Consider the following 20561-nt stretch of genomic DNA (forward strand, 5'->3'; position numbering starts at 1 on the left):
GGCCCTGCTCTGTGTGTGACAGGGTAGAGCCATACCTCCCCATCGGCCTTGCCCTGAGTGTGACAGTGGCTGCGCCCCAACCCCCTGATTGGCCCTGCTCTGTGCGTGACGGGGGAGCTCCTCAAACCCCCCCTCCCCCCACGGGCCCTGCTCTGTGTGTGATGGGGTAGAGCCATAACCTCCCCATCGGCCCTGCCCTGAGTGTGACAGTGGCAGCGCACCAACCCCCTGATCCGCCCTGCTCTGTGGGTGATAGAGGGCGGCACCCCAACCCCCTGATTGGCCCTGCTTTGTGCGTGACAGGGGGTGGCGCCACAACCTCCCCATCGACCCTGCCTTGAGTGTGACAGGGGGCGGTGCCCCAACCCCCCAATCGGCCCCACCCTGAGCGTGACTAAGGGTGGCATCGCAACCTCCCAATCTGCTCTGCTCTGTGCATGACAGGGGGCGGCGCCCCAACTCCCCAATCAGCCCTGCTCTGAGCCCAACCAGGGGCTACACCTAGGGATTGGGCCTGCCCTCTGCCACCCAGGAGCAGGCCTAAACCAGCAGGTCATTATCTCCTGAGGGGTCCCAGACTGCGAGAGGGCACAGGCCGGGCTGGGGGACCCCCCTCCCCGCCCCCCAGTGCACAAATTTTTGTGCACCGGGCCTCTAGTATATAATACATATTGTTTTTGTGATTAATCACTATGCTTTAATTATGTTCAATTTGTAACAATGAAATTGGGGGTCCCCACACCATGAGGAACTGTATTAAAGGGACTCGGCCTTAGGAAGGTTGAGAACCACTGAGTTAGATGATTAGAGGGAAAAGACAGAAGGTGAAAAGGACTAAGTGGGAACGTATGTGGTGAGGAGCAGGAACATTCTGACTGCCCGTGTGGGCTACTCTGCTGTCTTTGGTCTCCTTGCCTGTCCTGTGGTGCTATGATGCTTCTGCCCAGGGCCTGGCCCTGTCACCTGCTTTGCCCTGTGGTGCAGCTTCCGGATATCATTAACCCCAGGGCCCAGAAGGGAGACAGATGCGGTGACTTAAATTAGCACAGCCTAGGAGCCTAGAGTGAGCAATGAGGCTTTCGCCCCCCTGGCCTCCCTCCCTTGCTTTCTTCCTCACCTGATAAAATAGCAAGTTCCAGAGGAGGCTCCTGCAGAGAAGTGGGAGTCGTAGGCTCAGGGCAAATCTTGGGAATACTCCACAAAAGAAATGACCTGAAACAGGTGCCATGCTGTTGTGGAGCCATTGACAGGAGTCACCCATTTTAATCTGTGTGCTGAAGGGTAGAAACTCTAACTCCTCAACTGACTGCTTCATAGTCAGATCTGCCCTGTTACTCTGACCCTGTTAGGCTCCCTTACTAAATGCACTGACAGTGATATCATATTCTTGGTGAAGCCATCCTTAGATGTTAGGTGACTGCAGGATTCCTCCTACAGGTAAGGAAAAAACAGGCTTAGGGATGTCAAGTGACTCAATAGACCTTTTAGCTCTTTGTAGAGGAGCTAAAATTAGGAACTAGGTTGCCTGAGTCCTGATCTAGTTGTTTTTAAAAAACAATACACCATAAAACCTCATTGTTTCTAAGATCCTGGGACTAGTTTTGGTGTCAAGGGGCAAAGAAACTGAGTAGGCCCAGGATGGTAAGCCAGCGGTAGAGTTTTTGTGACTGTAGAATTGTGTAGCCCCTGCTTTACTGTTAATGGAGCTGAGCAAGGGCTCTGCAGCTACCCTTGGGCCTGGCTGCTGTCCCATTTTTGAGGCCCCAGAGTTATTTTTAGCCTCAGGGCCTTGGAAGCAGGTGTGGTCCAGGCTTGAAGGCCATGCCTGGAATGTGTTCAAGTCATGTGTATGTCTCTTTGGGAGCTGAGAATAGTGACGAGGCTGCTCTACATACAGAGTTGGGCAAAAGTAGGTTCACAGTTGTTCATATGGAAAACAATACAATAATTAATAAACAATAATACAAGAATAAACTTGGTGTTTCCCATACTCACAACTCTAAACCTCCTTTTGCCCACCCTGTACTTTGTTAAAAGATTTTGTGCTTTTGCAGTGAGAGGAATGAAAGTCATACTATATTTTACTTGCAATGCTTTAAACAGGTTTGTTTTTGAAACTTTATCAAATAAAATACATTTTAAGAGTGTTAGGGGCCCAGCTGGTGTTGCTCAGTGGTTGAGGGTCGACCTATGAACCAGGAGGTCACAGTCCGATTCCTGGTCAGGGCACATGCCTGGATTGCAGGCTTGCTCCCCAGTAGGGGATGTGCAGGAGACAGCCGATCAATGATTCTCTCTCATCATTGATGTTTCTATCTTCTGTCTCTCCTTCTCCCTTCCTCTCTGAAATCAATAAAAATGTATTTTTAAAAAAGAGTGTTAGGGAATATATTGATTTAAAAAGAAAACTAGCTATAAATTCTTAGTATACAGAAAAAAACTTTCGTATTATGAGTCTTCCTCCAGCTGACCTGTTTTAAAAGCCCAGCTGTATAGTCACAAGTGTGTGACTTAAAATTTAATTTTTCTTGTTTGCTTCCCCTTTCAAACATTATTGTTATTGAAAGTAATTCTTTCTAAGTCCTGTTGTGAAGCATAAATTCAGCTTTTACCTTGAGGGTAAACATAAATTATCCTATATTGTATTAGTTCATCTTACCTCGCCTGAACCCACACTTAACAGCACTGAGGAGGAGGAGTGCAGGCAGGACTGCTGCAGACACTACCACCTGGCTCTAGGGCAGCGGTTCTCAACCTTCCTAATGCCGCGACCCTTTAATACAGTTCCTCATGTTGTGGTGACCCCCAACCATAAAATTATTTTCGTTGCTACTTCATAACTGTAATTTTGCTACTGTTATGAATCGTAATGTAAATATATGATATGCAGGATGTATTTTCATTGTTACAAATTGAACATAATTAAAGCATAGTGATTAATCACAAAAACGATATGTAATTATATATGTATTTTCCCGATGGTCTTAGGCGACCCCTGTGAAAGGGTCGTTCGACCCTCAAAGGGGTCGCGACTCACAGGTTGAGAACCACTGCCCTAGGGTATGTCATGCCCTCGTGCCCTTTTTCTAATACTTTTTTCACTTTCCAAGATTATGGAAAATAATATATTACCTTTCGTTACCCAAGCAAAACTATTTGTATGTATGTGGGAATTTGAGGTCCTATTTTACCTACTGTTCTGTCACTTGATTTTATTCTCTTACTATGTTGTGACCATCTTTTAATGGCAAAAATTATACTTTTATACCATCCTTTTAAAATGTTGCATGATGCTGTGCTGCAGGACTTTTCATAATTTATAAGTTACTTAGCCAATCCCCTTCTGTTGCCTCTGTAGGCCTTTTCTAATATTTTTCACATGTATTTCACCTGAAAGGTGAGGCAGTTTCTTGTAAGTCACCTTGAAAATATTCTTGTAAGCTATTTTGGCATTATCTTCAGGAGAGTGTAGTTTGGCATTTTAATTCTGGAATCTTATTGTTATAAAGTTGGGCTCAAGGGAGGTGGTGGGAGGTTTGGTGTTGATGATTTTTGTTGTTGTTAATCCTCACCTGAGGATATTTTTCCATTGATTTTTTTAGAGCGAGAGTGGAAGGGAGGAGGAGAGACAGAGAGAGAAAAATCGATGTGAAAGAGACACATTGATTGGTTGCCTCCCGAATGGACCCCTCCCAGGGCCGGGGATCCAGCCTGCAGCTGAGGCACATGCCCTTGACCGTCATCTAATCCACCACCCTTCAGTCCGAGGGCCGATGCTCTATCCACTGAACAAAACCGGCTACGGCAGTGTCAACGATTTTTATTGTTTTTCTTGCTTGTTCCTAGAGCCTTCTGATCTTCTTTGGAAAATTAAGTATTACTAAATATTACTAAAATGTCTAGGTGTTTACCCTGGTTGCAGTATCTTTAGTAAGTTAGTTCTTTGTCAGGAAAGTATACTTTATCTTTCATCCAGTGGGATTTTGTTGTTTGGGGCGTGGGGTGGGCTAAAGATGGGGCATTGATAAAGATTGTAAACTTACATTAGTTTACAGCCCCTTGAATTGAGTAATCTAACTTACAAAATCCTTGTGGTATTTGATACACCTGACAGGGAGAGCTCCTAGAAAGCATTTTTCTTTATTTTAATGGAATGCTATTTAAAAAAAATATTTTTATTGATTTTTAGAGAGGGTGGGGGAGGAGATAGAAACATTGATTGGCTGCCTCCTGCACTTCCCCTACTGGGGACTGAGCCCACAACCCGGCTTGTGCCCTGACAATGAATAGAACTAGCGACCTCTTGGTGCACAGGTCGACGCTCAATCACTGATCCACATCGGCTGCCTGGAATGCTTCTTTAAATTAACTACTTCCTTGTTATATAGACCTATTCAAGTATACATCTTGTTTAACGTGTCTTTGATATTTTACTATAGTCTATGCTATAAAACCAAGATTCTTTTATTAGGTACAAAATGTTCGTGGAGTTGGAAGAATTGTATTAAATTAACATTAACTTAATCTTTCTTATTAGAGTATTTCTTTGGCAAATAATATACTAATAGAGGAACCAGAGAGAGAAAAATCGATGTGAAAGAGACACACTGTGTAGCTTTATGGAAGAAATTGTACTAAATTTTCATGTATATGTATTTTAAAAGTTCAAGTATTTGGAGATGCTTTATAGATGTAATCATAGTTCTGAAGGAAAACTGCACACCTGCCACATTTTTTATTAGCATTTGCCCAATTTGGCATTACCTTGGCCAGTATACTCACTGGCCTCAAGCCTTTGACACAGACAGGGAGCTGCAGTCCCCCAGGTATCCACATACACTCTCACCTCCTTCATGATCTTGACTTAACCATTAGAGTAAGGCTTTTTCTGACTACTCTGTTGAAAATTTTAACCACGCACCCCACTCTCCTTCCTTCCCGGCTTTATTTTTTATCCATAGCACGTATCACCATCTGTCATAACATGCTCTGCTTTCGTTGTTGCTGTTTATTATGTGTTTCCCATCACTAAATTAGGAACTCTGGGAGGACAGGAATTTTTGCCCAGTTCAGTTTTGCTGCATTTCCCACAGCAGTGCATGGTCCTTGTGAGGCCGCCCAGTAACTATTTGTTAGTTGGCTGAATGAGTTAAGAAAACCAAGATGCACCACCTGACCTCGTTCAGTTTGTTCTGAATCTCTCCTCTTCTGCCTCATGCCCATCTTTATTGTGAATATCCTTCCAAAACATTTTCTCCTCAACTCCTAGATTGAACCAGACCCCGGTCACATTTTCTCTTGCCCAGCGACTCTGTTCAGGGATTCTTCCGTTCCTACTCCCACCACCTCATCTCCCAGCCCCTCTTTTAAAGGGCAAGTCAATTCTCAGGCAGGGTGCCAGGAGGAAGTATTAAATGGAGAGGGGTACGTGAGGGAGCTTGGAGGGTGAGGGCTGTGTCTAGGGTAGATACATGGTTTGGTGGAAGTAAGAGGAGAGCTTAGATGGATCAGCGAAGGGGAAGCTGGTGAAACAGGTGGACATTACCAGGAGGCAGTGCTAAGAACGAAAGACGGGGGCCACCTGAGCCAGTTCCAAGAGTGCAGGGCTCTCCCTTAGCAGAAGCAGTGAGGACTTCTCCCAGATCTGGACTCCGTCTGGGCTGGCCTGTGTCTGCAGCAAAGGCATTACATTTAGTCTGTGGAGGATGACAGCTCTTCTGGCCTTTATCTGTGGATCCCTGAGACGTATGTGAACACCTGAGCCTCTGGTAGGAGTGGGTTCTTCCAACAGTGCTGTTAGGTTGGTGCGAGGTGACTGGATTTTACGGTGCTAACAAGTATTGTCGTCTTGTCTAGTTACTATCTAGACCAGCCGTGGGCAAATTACGGCGCGCGGGCCGGATCCAGCCCGTTTGAAATGAATAAAACTTAAAAAAAAAAAAAAAGACCGTACCCTTTTATGTAATGATGTTTACTTTGAATTTATATTAGTTCACACAAACACTCCATCCATGCTTTTGTTCCGGCCCTCCGGTCCAGTTTAAGAACCCATTGTGGTCCTCGAGTCAAAAAGTTTGCCCACCCCTGATCTAGACGGTTGTGCTTCAATCAGTGTACTCCATATTGCCACCATGTGTCAGAATATGTGTCCTCTATTTTGGGGTAAGAAAATATAGTGAAGACATTAATAAGCAACTAAAAAGCATATGAAGCTCATATAGACTTCTTGGCTTTGGTTAATATGGTGTGTGTGTGTTTTAATTGAATATATTTTACCAGATATCAGACCTCAGAGTTCCTCCCAGGGTTAACCCACAGCATCTGAGGCAAAGTTGCTTTAGTCGATGTAGAGTGAAGATGGCCAGTGTGCAGTGTGTTCTTGCTTGCTTCCAGACTTCTTAGCCTGCTTTTTTCCCTTGTGATTTGTTCAAATTTTCTGTTATTGAACGTGTATGCTTAAGGCTCTACTGAAAAGCTGTTTGGTGTATCTTGTTGCCTATTTCTTCAGTTTTATTGAAGGGAAAAAATTTTAAGACTAGCCTGTAGTTTAATAAAAGTAAACTTCTCACCTGATTATATCCTTCCCATAAATTCTCTGAGAATTTGAACTTGAGCTCAAGCCCAACCAAATAAGGCTCCATCACTCTCCTCACTGAACAGGCCTTATAAGCACCGCATAGCCATAGGATCCTTTTCCTTCTCCTGAGGATTTATGTAAAAGGAGTGTTTAAAATGGAAACGTGCCTCTCGGAGGAGTAACCCTGCCTTCTCATGGATCCCACTTTTCAGACCAGTGGGGTGCTCATAGAGCTTTAGCCCTGGCCCTCGTGCTGTGGGCCTGTGTGGCCCTTGGGGGTGGGTATGCTAGGGCAGCAGAGAACTGTTGGCTCTTGACAGAAAATAACCCATGGGTAGGTGGGGCAGTCGTGTGTGAGAAGGGTTCTCACCGTGTGTGTGTGTGTGTGTGTGTGTGTATGTGTGTGTGTGTGTGTGTGTGTGTAATATATACCTAGTGTCAGTATGCCTGACCTAGAAGCCAGGATTGCATCTGGTAAGTTGAAAAGACTGGTGCCTCATCTCAGAAGAGGGGAGAGCTGCTTAATAGAACAGTTTAGAAAGGACTTTAATATTTTTAAAATTTTCTGGTTGGGCACTAGCTTTAAAGGCTGCAAGAACTGAAGAAAATAAAAACAAAACGTTTTTTCTCTGAGCTAATTAATGGCAATTTTTTTTTAACAGTTGGGCTTTATATTGTTCCTCCCACAAGTTTACCTTATCATTAAAATGGTCTTGACTTATGGTTCTCTGACCACAACTAATTTAGTAATATACTTTAAAAAATATTGTAAAAGATTTTTATATTGATTTTAGAGAGAGAGGAAGGGAAAGGGAGAGAGAAACATCTATCTGAGAGCAGAACATCAATCGGCTTGCGTCCTGCACGCCCCCTCCGCCACTCCCTGGGATCGAGCCCACACCTAGACATGTGCTCTGACTGGGAATGGAACCAGCAACCTTCTGGTGCACAGAACAACACCCAACCAGCTAAGCCACACTGGCCAGGGCAGTAGTATACTTTATTTCATTGATATTCTTGCAAAGTTGGATGCAGAGTGAATTTCAATAGATAAAACTCTCGGTTTTCATTATAAAATCAAAGATACATTTCTATATGAAACCAAAGGGAGTCTAAAACATAAAATAAATGACACAGAAAAACTTTAAAAATTGTGTATTAAAGGGGAAAGACTCTTACACAACTCATGTTAATATTAAATGTTCTAAAATATAAGACAAATTGCTGGAATGTAAGCTCTACCCAAATTGGCATTTTAAAGAGGATTTGCCCATTTTATTTTTTGATTTGTATAGTCATTTTGCTATACTAAAATGTTGCCTTAGCCTATCTCTAAATCTTTGTAAATAAAGTTTTAAAAAACTTTTACTTTTGAAAGTAAAATACTTTGCAAATATTTGTTTCGTGGCCTTGGTTAAGGTTACTGGTCTTTAGTATGATAAGTACTAGTTTGTTGACTTTTTTATTGTAGAGAAATAGAAAGTTTATTGTATGTTTAGGAAAGTGTTATTTAGTTGTCTTCTGAAGGGAGACGACAGCTTGCGTGCCTCTCCCATAATCGATTTGGGGAAGATCAGACGTTGGGCATAAAGGCATAACAGGGGGCCTCCAGCTGGCCCCAGGACAGGGATCCTCATGTCACTTCCATCCTTTGCCTCGATTACATTTTCCTCTTAGGGTCACTTTGACCAGAGCTTTGCTTGGTCAGGAAAGTGTCTTTTTTGTATGTGGAACTACTGACTCCGGTTCTCTGGGTTAGAATGACTGTTTTCTGCCTGGTAAACTGTTTGCCATAACCTATCGTTGGTTTCAGTGATTTGGACTTATGAGATTCGGCTGAAGGGAAGCAAAGATGAGAACTTTCTAAGTCAGCTTTTGCATGTTTGCTGTCATCTCCCTCCCTTTGTCCATTGATCTGCTAACCCAGATAACTGCTTTGTCCCCTCCGGATTTTATCATTGCGAGGAGCCAATCAGACTTAGAGACTCAAAGCCATTGTTGGAGTCCACTTGCTCCTGTTCTCAGATTTCCACTTTCTGTGCCACCTGGGCACCCTCATGGACAAGTCACGTCATTCTTTCTTAGTTCAGTGTCATTGTGGGACGGGCACTTAGGGAAAACAGGGTAACCCGGTAGTAGGAGCCCTGCTTTGGGAATCAGACAGTCTGCATACAGGACCTTACATGGCTGTGGACTGTCACTGAGCAGTCAGGACTTGATTTGGTTCAGTGCTATCTCCTTGGCAGGTGCTTTGCAAGTGCGTTAGTTGACTGACTAGGACAAATTCTCTGCCCTGGCTTCTTCATTTGAAGATGGAGATGACTTTTGTGCCTCTTGCCATTAAGCTATACTAAAAATAAATACCTTAATATAATGAAGACAAGAATTGGATAAATAATGTAGTCTGTGGAGCTGATTTGTAAAATGTGGGGGTGATGAGATGATTTCTCAGGTGCCTTCTCACTGTGCGTCTGGCACCGTATGAAGGACACAGCTTGGTTGAAGCTGGACTGTGGGAGGAAGGAGTAGCTTCTGTTTTTAGCTGCTGAGTGGTGTCTTTTAGATTCCAGATGCAGGGCCGCCCTGTTCATCATTTCCCCTCCTTTCCCTGTATAATGTGTAGTTGCTTTTTCACTTACTCAATTTAGAGAACCTAGATAATTTTGTCCTAAAAACAAACTGTGAGGAGACAAGGCCAGTATTACATCCACATGTTCTAGATGAGGAAACTGTGGTTCAGGGAGATGACATGAGTTGTCCAAAGTTATGTAACATGTACATGGCCAGGCCACTTCTCTTTGTGTTCTCCTACCTCTTCTCTGTGCCTCAGTTTCTAATTTGTAAGTCTAAAATTAGGAAGTGGGATCTGGTGATGTTTGAGGGCCCTACCATCCTGATCTGAAATCAGTTAGTCAGATGCTTACTCAGTATCTTACATTGTTTTGGGGAAAAGGAGGATTTTACTTATAATACTGCAAATTATCTTAAGTGCAAAACACTGTGGAGGTAAGAAATGTAATACAAAACCTCTGCCATCAAGTAGTTTATCCTCAAGAAGTTGAATGCCCATAGACATCTAGTTTTATGGAGTAGAGAATTTCATATAAACAGATGGACCAGGGGAGATAGGAATCTGAGAATATTGAAGGTCAGAGTGAGGTCCAAGCTGTGGACACAAAACTCCAACTAGTGTCAATTAGGAAATGGTTGGTTATAGGAATTTGACAAGACAGGGAAGCATTGAGTCTAGTGTGAAGGGCTTTGTTATGTGTAGGTTGCTGTCCTAGAGTCCCAGGTTTAGGGTGTGAGATTTTCTAAGGTTGGAGTCAGTGATTCTCTTAAGAATGAGGCACCAAGCTATAAAGGGTCAGAGAACTCCAGGGGAGTTTGGGGGACTGGCCACGGTTATAGCTGAGACTGTCTTGGATGGAGCTGGGTATATCACAGGCCCCATCAGTTAGCTCAGCAGTTGGTATGGCAAGGACATCAGCCATTTTAATCTCTCTTTCTTAAAAGGCAACTGGAATTTATAGAACCTCCCGTTTCCCTGCCTCTCCTCTCTTTCCTGAGGGCAATTTAAAGGAGTGTGTGCTATTTGCTCCTTCGTGTATGTATGTATGTGTGTGTGTGTACTGTGATTACCATTATAGTAATTCTCAAACCATCAAAAAAATTTTTTGGGGGGACAGGAAAGCCTTTTACTCTCAGTTCACAGCCTTGAGACAGTGCACACCCATGAGGATACCTCGTGGTTGGGAAGGATGGACACCGGGACAGGGTCCTGGGGCCCACAGTTCACATAGCTTCACACTGGGAAGGGCGGGGAGGCAGGGAGATGAGGTGGGGGCAGGCGGCAGCCCAGCCGTAGGGTTGGAGAAAGATTGCATAGAAAGATTGCATAGGCTGTGCAATCTCTCCAACCCCACGTCTGGGCTGCGCCTACCCACCCTTCCCAGTGTGAAGCTACGTGAACCGTGGGCCCCAGGGCCCTGTCCCAGTGCCGGCCCTTCCCAACCACGAGGCATCCTCAGGGGTGTGCACTGTCCACAAGTCTGTGAATCATCAGCAGACGAATGGATTAGAAAACTGTGGTACATCTACACAATGGAATTCTGCGCTGCGGTAAAAAAAGGAATTCTTACCATTTGCAACAGCATGGGTGGAACTAGGGAGCATTATGCTAAGCGAAATAAGCCGCTCAGAGAAAGAGAAATATCACATGATCTCACTCATTTGTGGATTATAATGAACAACATAAACTGATGGACAAAAATAGAACCAGAGACATAGAAGCATGGAGCAGACTGTCCAACCTATGAGGGAAGGCAGGGGGTGTGGAGGTAAGGGATCAACCAAAGGACTTGTACCATATGCATGCATATGAGCAAAACCAATGGGCATAGACCAGTGATGGCGAACCTTTTGAGCTTGGCGTGTCAGCATTTTGAAAAACCCTAACTTAACTCTGGTGCCGTGTCACAAATAGAAATTTTTTGATATTTGCAACCATAGTAAAACAAAGACATATTTTTGATATTTATTTTATATATTTAAATGTCATTTAACAAAGAAAAATCAACCAAAAAAATGAGTTCGCGTGTCACCTCTGACACGCGTGTCATAGGTTCGCCATCACTGAGGGGGGATGAGGGCTTGTGCTTGCGGGAGGGGGTAGCGGGGGAGAGGTCAATGAGAGAAAAAAGGAGACTCATGTAAAACTTTAATAAAGAAATAAAATAAAATAAAACAACAACAAAAATAAAGATTGCATAGTTCATGAAAATCTCATCCTCGCCCAGCCAGCTGGTGTGGCTCAGTGGTTGAACACTGACCTGTGAACCAGGAGATCACGGTTGGATTCCTGGTCAGGGCACATGCCCGTGTTGTGAGCGCCATCCTCAGTAGGGGGCGTGCAGGAGGCAGCCAATCAATAATTCTCTCTCATTGTTGATGTATCTCTCTTTGTCTCCTTCTCCCTTTCTCTCTGAATTCAATAAAAATATATTTTAAAAAAATCTTGTGGTCTCCTCCCTTTGCCCTGGCTGGCCCGATTGTGTTTCTAGCACATGGACAGGTCGGTTCTCCCCACTCCCCTCAGGTGCTGGGCTTTCCCCTGGCGGAGGGTGTGTGTGTGCATTTCTGAGGGGAGAGGACCAGGCACAGGGCTGGTCGGGGAGCAGAGGGAGGGCCGGCGAGGGGCCATGGGGCCTGGGCTGGACCACAGGGGCCTGGCAAGCCCTGCTCCTCCCGTCCCCCTTCCCCCCCTTCCCCGGTGACGGATTTTTTGTTGAATGGGCCGAGGAAATGTCGATAGGTGTGTCAGCCCCGGCGGCTGCAGCTCCCATCCTGGGAGCTGGGAGGTCAAAACTGTGCAGACAGCAGAGGTGGACGGATGGTGGGCGTCGGGGCCGAGACCTCTGCTGTCCTCAGATCCGGACATGGAAGGTGCTGAGGAACTTGGGTGCCTGGCGATCATGTCCTCGAAGTCGGAGTAGCCCAGCTTGCCCTCGCCGTCCAGGTCGGCCTCCTCGATGACCTTGTCGCACACCTCGTCCTCCTCCAGCTCCGACTTGGTCAGCCAGGCCAGCGTCATCTCCAGGTCCTCCTCGCAGATGAAGTCGTAGATCTTGAAAGCGTGGTTGGCCTTGAGGTTCGGGCGCCGACTGGCAGAGCTCCGAGAGCATGTCCACGAAGTCCTCGACGGTGAGGCTGCCCTCGCCGTCCTCCGAGAAGGACTCCGCGATCGGCTCCTTGAATGGGCTCTCCCGGAGCTCTGGCATCTGGATGGGCACGTGGACGATGGGGCTCTTCCTGTGGTCCATGGGGACCAGTCGGGGGCCAGCTTGTAGAACCGTGCGTGCAGCTTCAGGATGGCTTTCTTATTGAAGAAGGTGCAGTCCTGGTAGTTGTCCAGCTGCTCCTCTGAGAAGATGGTCTGCTTGTTCCCCATGGTGCGCGGCCACCCGGGCTCCGCCTCCCACCGAGGCCGCCCGGCTCCTGGGGCATCCCTCCGCGAGCCCTGGAGGGGCGTGGCCGCCAGAAAATATTTTTGTTCTGAAAATAGGGGATTGCTACCCTGGTTGTAGGTTATTGTTCTTTTGTGTTCTTTTTAAAGAAATAAGCAAAGAAAAGGGAGGATAACCATTTGGAATAATAAAACTCCAAGCAGCTTTATATAGCTCTTTTAATTTTCTTGCTATAACTCATTTCGTTCCAGGCCCCTGGTGATTATAATTCAAGAATGTGTCTTGTTTTGTCTTCTCTGTGTTTTCATATTTTGAGTTGAAACTGAATTATAATTAGAATGCTTTTCTGAAGCCATACCCAATTGTCCTTTTTGTTTGTTTGTTCAAATGAAACAGTGCATCAAGTATGGAATCAGATTAATGGAGTAAATATTGTGAATCATATACTCTCTCTAATCTGACGCTCTTTCTTTTTTTTGACCCCCTGTTTTGTTTTCTGTCTGTCTGTCTCTCTTCATGTAGGCTTTTCAGCCCAGTGCCAAGCTGTTGGAGCGAGGGAGCAAAGGTAAAGAATGACGTAATGCACTGGCTGCCCCAAAGCATCTTTTGTTGTGGGATGGTTATTCCAGTCATTTCTTTATGAATCAAATGTGAGGGGCTGCTTTGTGGACGGAGTCCTTTGCAAGAGCACATCAACGGAAAGAGAAAGAGACATTCACTTGGAGGGCTTTTGCTGAAAATGGGTTTAACTCTCCTTTTGCCAGTTACCACCAGCCTGACCTCATACATGTTAGTACAATGGAGTGGCTGAGCCTTTGAGCACACCACCATTACATCATCGTGGCAAATTAAAGGAGGAGGTGGGAAAAGAGGACTTATTGTTGCCATGGCCCATGAGATGATTGGGACTCAAATTGTTACTGAGAGCTTGGTGGCTCTGCTGGAAAGTGGGACGGAAAAAGTGCTGCTAATTGATAGCCGGCCATTTGTGGAATACAATACATCCCACATTTTGGAAGCCATTAATATCAACTGTTCCAAGCTTATGAAGCGAAGGTTGCAACAGGACAAAGTGTTAATTACAGAACTCATCCAGCATTCAGCAAAACATAAGGTAAATGCTTTCTTTTTTTCCTTTTTAGAATAAATGGACACACTGAATGGGGAATAATTTTAAACAAAGCCTCCTTTTTAAGGGGAGAAAATAATTTGAGGAAGTTTGATTGCTTTTTAAACTTTGGTACCTTATGATGCCTCAAGAAATTTATTAACTAAACTGTCACATTTAAGAATACTTCTAAACTAAACAGAGAGGTTAACTTGTTTTAATTTGGTCAGGGGCTGTTTTTCCATTAATTACTTGTTAAAATTGTTTTGTTTTTTAATTTAAACACATACAAAGTTATAGTTAATTATATTATTAATAATTACTTTATTGGTAATTATGTATTAACATGTAATAGAATATGTATTGACAAGATATTAATACATTATTTGGTATTACCTACAAATTTACTGAAAGAAAATCATTCTTTTCAATTGCCTTGGAAAGACAGAAAAATTATATTAAAAAGTGCTTTTGATTTATGGGAAAATAAGGTAACATTGGTCAGGACGTAAGCATATTATCCTCAAGGAGTTATTCCTAGAATCCAAAATACCATTTGTGATGGATAAGGCTATTTCTTTTCTTCAGGAATCAAAATGAGTTCATGTTTTAATTTTATTAAACAACTGATTTCTTTGTTATATAGAAACCATTTTTAAATGTTTTTATTTCAAGGACTGTTATGTTTATTTTGTTTTTATGCTTTACCCTTTTAAGGATTTAAAACCAAGCAGTTTCTAGCACATCTACACAGAAATAGCATCAAGTTGCCTGTAAAAGTTGATTTTTACAAGCATTTAAACCATATATATGCTAGGTTTATCCAGTAAGTTGACTGTATCTTTTTTTTTTTTTTTTCAAATTTTTAATTGAAAACAGGAAGCACTCATTTGCTTCAGCACCAGCAGTTTTTGGGATTGTTTTTCTCACTGTCCTTCCTAACAGTCTCACATTTGCATTTTAGGTCGACATTGATTGCAGTCAGAAGGTTGTAGTTTACGATCAGAGCTCCCAGGATGTTGCCTCTCTGTCTTCAGACTGTTTTCTCACTGTACTTCTGGGTAAACTGGAGAAGTGCTTCAGCTCCGTCCACCTGCTTGCAGGTAAGGCCTGAGGTAGAAATGAAAGGACTTGGAATCTCGTTGAGCTCTGTGAGTAAGCAGTGTTTCACAATGAGCTCAAAGTACAGTGGGTCGTCACCACTTAGAGGTTATGGTGGCCAATGATTTGTTTTAGTGCTGTAACTATTCTGTTGCTCGAATACTGTCATCCTTACACAGTGGCCAGTGAATTTTTGACTTACAAGTTCAAATGCCTCCTCACTTGGTATTTATTAACTATAAGTGCCACATAGATAGCTCGACACCAGCTGCTTCCCATGATCTAGGAACACCATGTGCTCTACATCTCAGCTCCTGCTCTGGTGTTAGTTGCCACCCCCTGTGGCAAGAACCAGATCAGTATTCCGGTGTCCAGCTCTTCTTAAACATTTATAGTTGAAGTGGACGCCAGCGACCAGATCACAGTTCTTGGACATTGTGAACAATGAGGAAGGGAGAGGATGTATGTAGACTATTTCTTCTGATAATTAAGGGAAATATTTTAAAACATTTACTTGTTTTGTTTTTACAACTGAAAGGAAGTCTTGCAAATGCTAGGCAACCAGATGATTTTTACAAAGTACATGGGAAGACTAAATATTTCATATCTGCCCCAAAGGAAGGTGGTGTGGGAGTTCTGTCTCGTTGAATTCCAAAGCAGAATGTTCATCCTTTGCTTCCCCTGATAAAGCCCTTTCACACACTGATCACAGAGCTGGGATACAGTTTGACAATGCACAGTAACCTTTAACACAAAGCTGTTGTGTCTGGCAGATTCTACCACAGTGATAGGCAAGAGTGCTTTTAAAAATGTGATCTAAAAAAAAAAACGTGATCTAAAAACACAAGGTATTGGTACTGTCATTTTCACACCTTTAGTCTTTTGCCGCAAGGAAGGTGAAGTGAACTTGATGTTATTGGCAATTTGTTGTTAGAAGTATAAACATTTCAGTTTTAAGAGAGTAAAATTAATCAGTTGTTGGTGTGTGAACACTGTTAAACTCTGTGCAGGTTTAGATAAGATTTCTGTGTCTCCAGTTCTCTCTTGGCCTTTGCTTCAGTTCCCAAAGAACAGGGCAGTTTCTTGTCTTTTTCAGATCAGCTATTGCCACACCTTTTGTTTATGCTATGTTTCTGTCTGGTCTCTCCCTTAGTACCCTTCAGTGAAGCAGTTTTCCTTAGAATGTAGTTTTCAGAATTTTGTAACTGAGAATTATAGTTTAGGTTTTGGCTCTTGTTGATAGGCACATGCTTTTACTGGGAGTAAAGATGACAATTGCTAGTAGAGTTCCACCAAACTAGGTTGGTGAGTCTGGGAACTCATTTCATGTTTTTGTGGCCACTGTGAGGGACTTTGCATTGGAATCTTGTTAATGGTACCAGTGAGACTGGATTCCCAAGCCTAGTCCTGAGACTTAGAACTCGGTTCTGCAATGAACTCTGCCTGTATTGGCCACACCTGTGGCTTTCCTAAGCCAGGACCTTGACCCCTGCCTGAACAACTTTCCCTTTTTTTGAGCCCAGTCAGTATTCTAAACAAAATGATTAATTTAATAGTCATATTATACTATTCTGCATAAGTCTTTAATTTTTATCTTTAAATCTCATTTAACTTTATATTGTCACTAGAGGCCCGGTGCACGAATTCATCACGAGTAGGGTCCCTTGACCTGGCTGGTGATCGAGGACAATTGGGGGCGATCAGGGTCATCTAGTCCAGTCCCGATCGGGGCTGGCTGGCTGGCTGAGGGGAGGGACTGCAGAAGGTTGGCCAGCTGCGGGAGGTTGGCTAGCTGCGGGAGGTTGGCTGTGGGAGTGCACTGACCACCAGGGGCAGCTCCTGCGTTGAGTGTCTGTCCCCTGGTGGTCAGTGCATGTCATAGCAAGTGGTTGGGCAGCCTTAGTATATCATTAGCATATTACGCTTTGATTGGTTGAATGGCCAACCAGTCAATTGGACACTTAGCATATTAGGCTTTTATTATATAGGATTAGCTTGCATATAGGTTTATACCATTTATATTTCATATGATTCATTATATTAGTTTAGAATATAAATGATTATATTAAACATTAATGAAACTAATCTAAAAGTGGAGCAAAACTTAAGAATGTATTGAAATAAATAATTTCCAAAGTGTATTTATTCAGATAGAGCAGGTATTTTGCTGCTATGGGAAAAGTATCTGATATGAAAATGTTTCCATCTGTGTAAGTAGATTTAAACATGATTTTAAGATTTAATAAAAATACTCTTGCAATTAAACAGTACTAATTGGGGTGATTCTTAAATACTGAACTTTGGTGAGAGCTAATAGCTGTGAAACCTCACTCTTCTCATAGGAGAATACAAGTTCTTGAATCCACTGAATTGAGAATGGTCTAAGTAAATATATATATGTAGATGTCAACTGATTATTCTGTTTAGCCATAAGTCTCCCATTTTTCCACTTAAAAATTTCAAAGTCAGTTATTAAATAGGCATAGTTGAAGATGTACATCCTCTCACAACCATCTTTAAAAATAAGTCTTAAGAATTCGAATCAATAAAATGACACAATGGGTATGACATAATATTTGTTTTACAAAAATGACTTTAGAACTGAGGATCCTATTGTGAGGATCATATTAGGTAATGCATGTGAAATCTCTATATCAATAGTCGTTTTTTAAAAAAAAGAAACTATTATGAGTTAGAAGACAAAATAGCTGCCAACATTGACTTATTGATAACTTTTTTGGTCTTATTAACCTTCAGAAAACTAGTTCCATTTAAAAAATAATGTTATTTCTTGTCCTTTACTTATTTATCATATATCATTTTATTCTACTTGCCTTTGTTCTATTTCTACGGGTACCAACTTGAAAATAAAAATAGAAGAAAAAAATGACTGAATTTGCTAACAGAGAAAAGAGAATAATAAATGGGTTATTTTAGTAAAAATAAAGATCAACCTACAGATGGAAAATACTGTTCTATTATTTTTTTTCTCTTTTCTTACTGTTATAACTCTGAGTAAAAGCAGAAGGGACCCACAACAGTTTTTTAAAATTCTACAGCACTTATTTCTATCCTGTGATGAGGCACAGGATAACCCTACAGCAAAAAAACATAAATGAATCACAGACTTCAGCCCTTTCATTTACAAATGAGGAAAATAACAGAGCCCTTGAGTGACTCTCCCCAGCCCTCCCTATCCTCACTGTGTGCCCAAGGCCCATATTCACAGTAATTCCAGGGTCTTCTGGAATGCATCAGGAGCCGGCCTGGGGACCAAGTGTGCCCATTTCAGAGTAGGCTTATCCTGAAAGGCTCTTTTTGTGGTGGCTCTCTCTCAGCCTCTGTGGATTTCCGAGTCATATTCTTCACATTTTATGGAATGAGCAATATGTAAAAATATTCTGTACACAGAAATTTTTAAATCATTAAGTTATTTTTAGCCAGAGAGGATCACCAAATGAAAGTCTGCCTACTCTGTTCTATGCTGAAGTATAGCTCTGAATCATGACAGAAGATGCCATTTATTAAGCACTTACTATTAGGTACAGTGTTAGGTACAACGCTAAGGGCTTTTGTAAACATTCCGTCTCCGAACACAGCCACAGTCTTAGATTAATGTTTGCTGTGGTTGAAGGCCAAATACACATTTCTTTGTTTTGATTCAGATTTGCTAGGGAAGTTAGAGCTAGGAGTGAATACATTTTTATTAAATGTGAGCTAGGAGTAAATAAAAATATATTCACTCCTAGCTCTAAAATTTCTATTTAACAGGGATCTGGATTCAGTCAACAGTTCTAGCTTTCCTTTAATGGAATCAATTACTATTCTTCCTGGTGGAAATACTGTAGAGCCTGATGGTTCTGGTTATAGATTTTGCAGTATGTGCTATTGTTACCGTCGGTTCTGTTGTCTGGTGTGGCATTTCTTCTGTCCCTTCATCTACAGAAGGGAAATCCTTAGTCATCCCATTTCAAATCCTGGTGGTAAAAGAGAGCGATATTAATGGATTTCAGTAAAAGTACTGCAGTTATTCAGGAATTGGCAGTTCTCGTGTTTAAAGAGCCACAGTGACTGAGACCCACTGTAAACAGACTAAAAACAGGTGCTGTTTTGCCTACTGGTTGCTGTGTATTTGCTGGCTCTGCTCTGAGCTTCCGTTTGCATGAGGTTATCCAAATTGGATCATCTTTTCTCCAATTGCTACCTGCCAGTGTGTGGTAAGCCAGTTTATGTCATTTTCCAGCTACCAGTGGCTGACATAATGCCTGAGTCTGTGTCTTTTTAAAAAATGGACTACAGACCAGACTAAAGATAGTTCCTCAGTTCCTCATCCTGATGTTTTGCACAAGGCAAACAAAAGCACCCTCGATGACAGTGGTGACATCAGCCTTCCCTTGCCCCGGTCGTGTCATCTGTGTGCTCTGGAGCAACGCCAGGTCCAGACTTTTTCATTCAGCCTCTCAGTGTTTGATGGGCACTCTTGTGGTTGGGCTGGGCTCTGGGGGGTGGGATACCAGAAAAGCAAAAGGCTTGCCTCTGCCCTTGGGCACCTAGCGGTAAATCTGGGGAAACACACCTAAGTGGATGAAACAGAGAAGCATGTGATCTGATCATGTGCTAAACTGTGTGATGTAGTGATAAGGGATGACTCCGCGTAGTCTGCGCAAGTTGGGGAAGATTTGATTATGGCAGTGAAATTTTAATCGAACCTCGAAAGATGAGTGAGATTTGGGTGGGCAGGGTCCTTGACATTTTAGCTGAGGGGAGAAACATAATTAAAAATGTCAGGAATGAACATAGATTTTAGGGGGCAGCAAGAACTAGAGTGGAATTTTTTGTGAAGGGGAGAAATAGGAATTGAGAGGAAATGAAATCAAATTATGCAAGCCTTTTAAACCAGAAGGACAGTTTGTACCTTTTTTTGGTGGGCACTGTGGGCCTTTGGGGATTGGGCTTCAACTCCTGTCACCTCTCAATCGCCACATCTTTCTTCTGACCTCTGCTCTTCTGCTACCAGCTAAGTCAAGCCAATATCATCCCTCCCTCAAATTGATTCAGGAGCCTCTTAACTGGTCTCACATCTTCTATCTTGCCACCTTTCAACCCATTACTCATACTGTAGCCAAAATTATATCTTTATTATTTATATATATATAATGTTTTTGTTGATTTTAGAAAGAGAGGAAAGGGGAGGGAGCGAGAAACATTGATTACATGCCCCCTACTGGGTATCCAGCCCCCAAACCCAGGTATAGGCCCTGATCTCTCAGTGCATGTGACCTCTTAGTGCATGGGATGATGCCTATCCACTGAGCCAGGGATTATTTTATATTTTTAATGTAATTCTGATTATATCACTCTCCAGTTTAATATACATCAGTGCTCTTAGGATAAATTCTGAAATCCTTAACTGACTCACAAGGCCCTACAGTGGCTGGCTCCTGCCTAACTTCATCTTGTGTTACTTTAAGCCCTCAGTTTGTTTTTTGTTTGTTTATTGTAGCTCCGCAGGTCTGTCTCAGTGCTCCAATCTCCCTGGGCCTCTCCCCGACCCACCTCTGTGTCTCCTGCTGGATTCGTTGAGATTGTCAAGCCTTCCCTAGCTACCAGGCAAAGTTGGTTTCCACTGTTACGTACACTCCTTTGGCCACCTACCATAATTAGTTAATTATTCATCTAATTATTTGGTTAATGTGTATCCCACTAAACTGAATTCCAGAGAGGGCTTCCATCTTGGTCACCACTGTCCCCTTTACCCAGCACTGTGTACAGCTCATAGTAGGTGCTCATTAAATGTCACTTTGAACTT

General features: G+C 42.8%; 1 protein-coding gene and 1 pseudogene across 1 annotated transcript in view; one reads left to right on the forward strand and one right to left on the reverse strand.

The window, feature by feature from the left end:
- The window catches only part of DUSP16 (dual specificity phosphatase 16), an 87617-nt gene that overhangs the window by 31804 nt on the left and 35252 nt on the right, over positions 1-20561 (forward strand). Inside the window, exons 3-4 of the mRNA XM_070410672.1 lie at positions 13066-13657; positions 14616-14754. Coding sequence (XP_070266773.1) covers positions 13430-13657; positions 14616-14754 — 367 coding nt within the window. The 5' untranslated portion in view covers positions 13066-13429. The remainder of the gene's footprint in view (positions 1-13065; positions 13658-14615; positions 14755-20561) is intronic.
- On the reverse strand, positions 12004-12535 carry LOC139005647 (calcium and integrin-binding family member 2 pseudogene; annotated as a pseudogene).

Source organism: Myotis yumanensis, unplaced genomic scaffold (genome assembly GCF_028538775.1).
Source record: "Myotis yumanensis isolate MYYU_CA2020_CCGP unplaced genomic scaffold, mMyoYum1.0.hap1 SCAF_3, whole genome shotgun sequence".
Lineage (NCBI taxonomy): Eukaryota > Metazoa > Chordata > Mammalia > Chiroptera > Vespertilionidae > Myotis > Myotis yumanensis.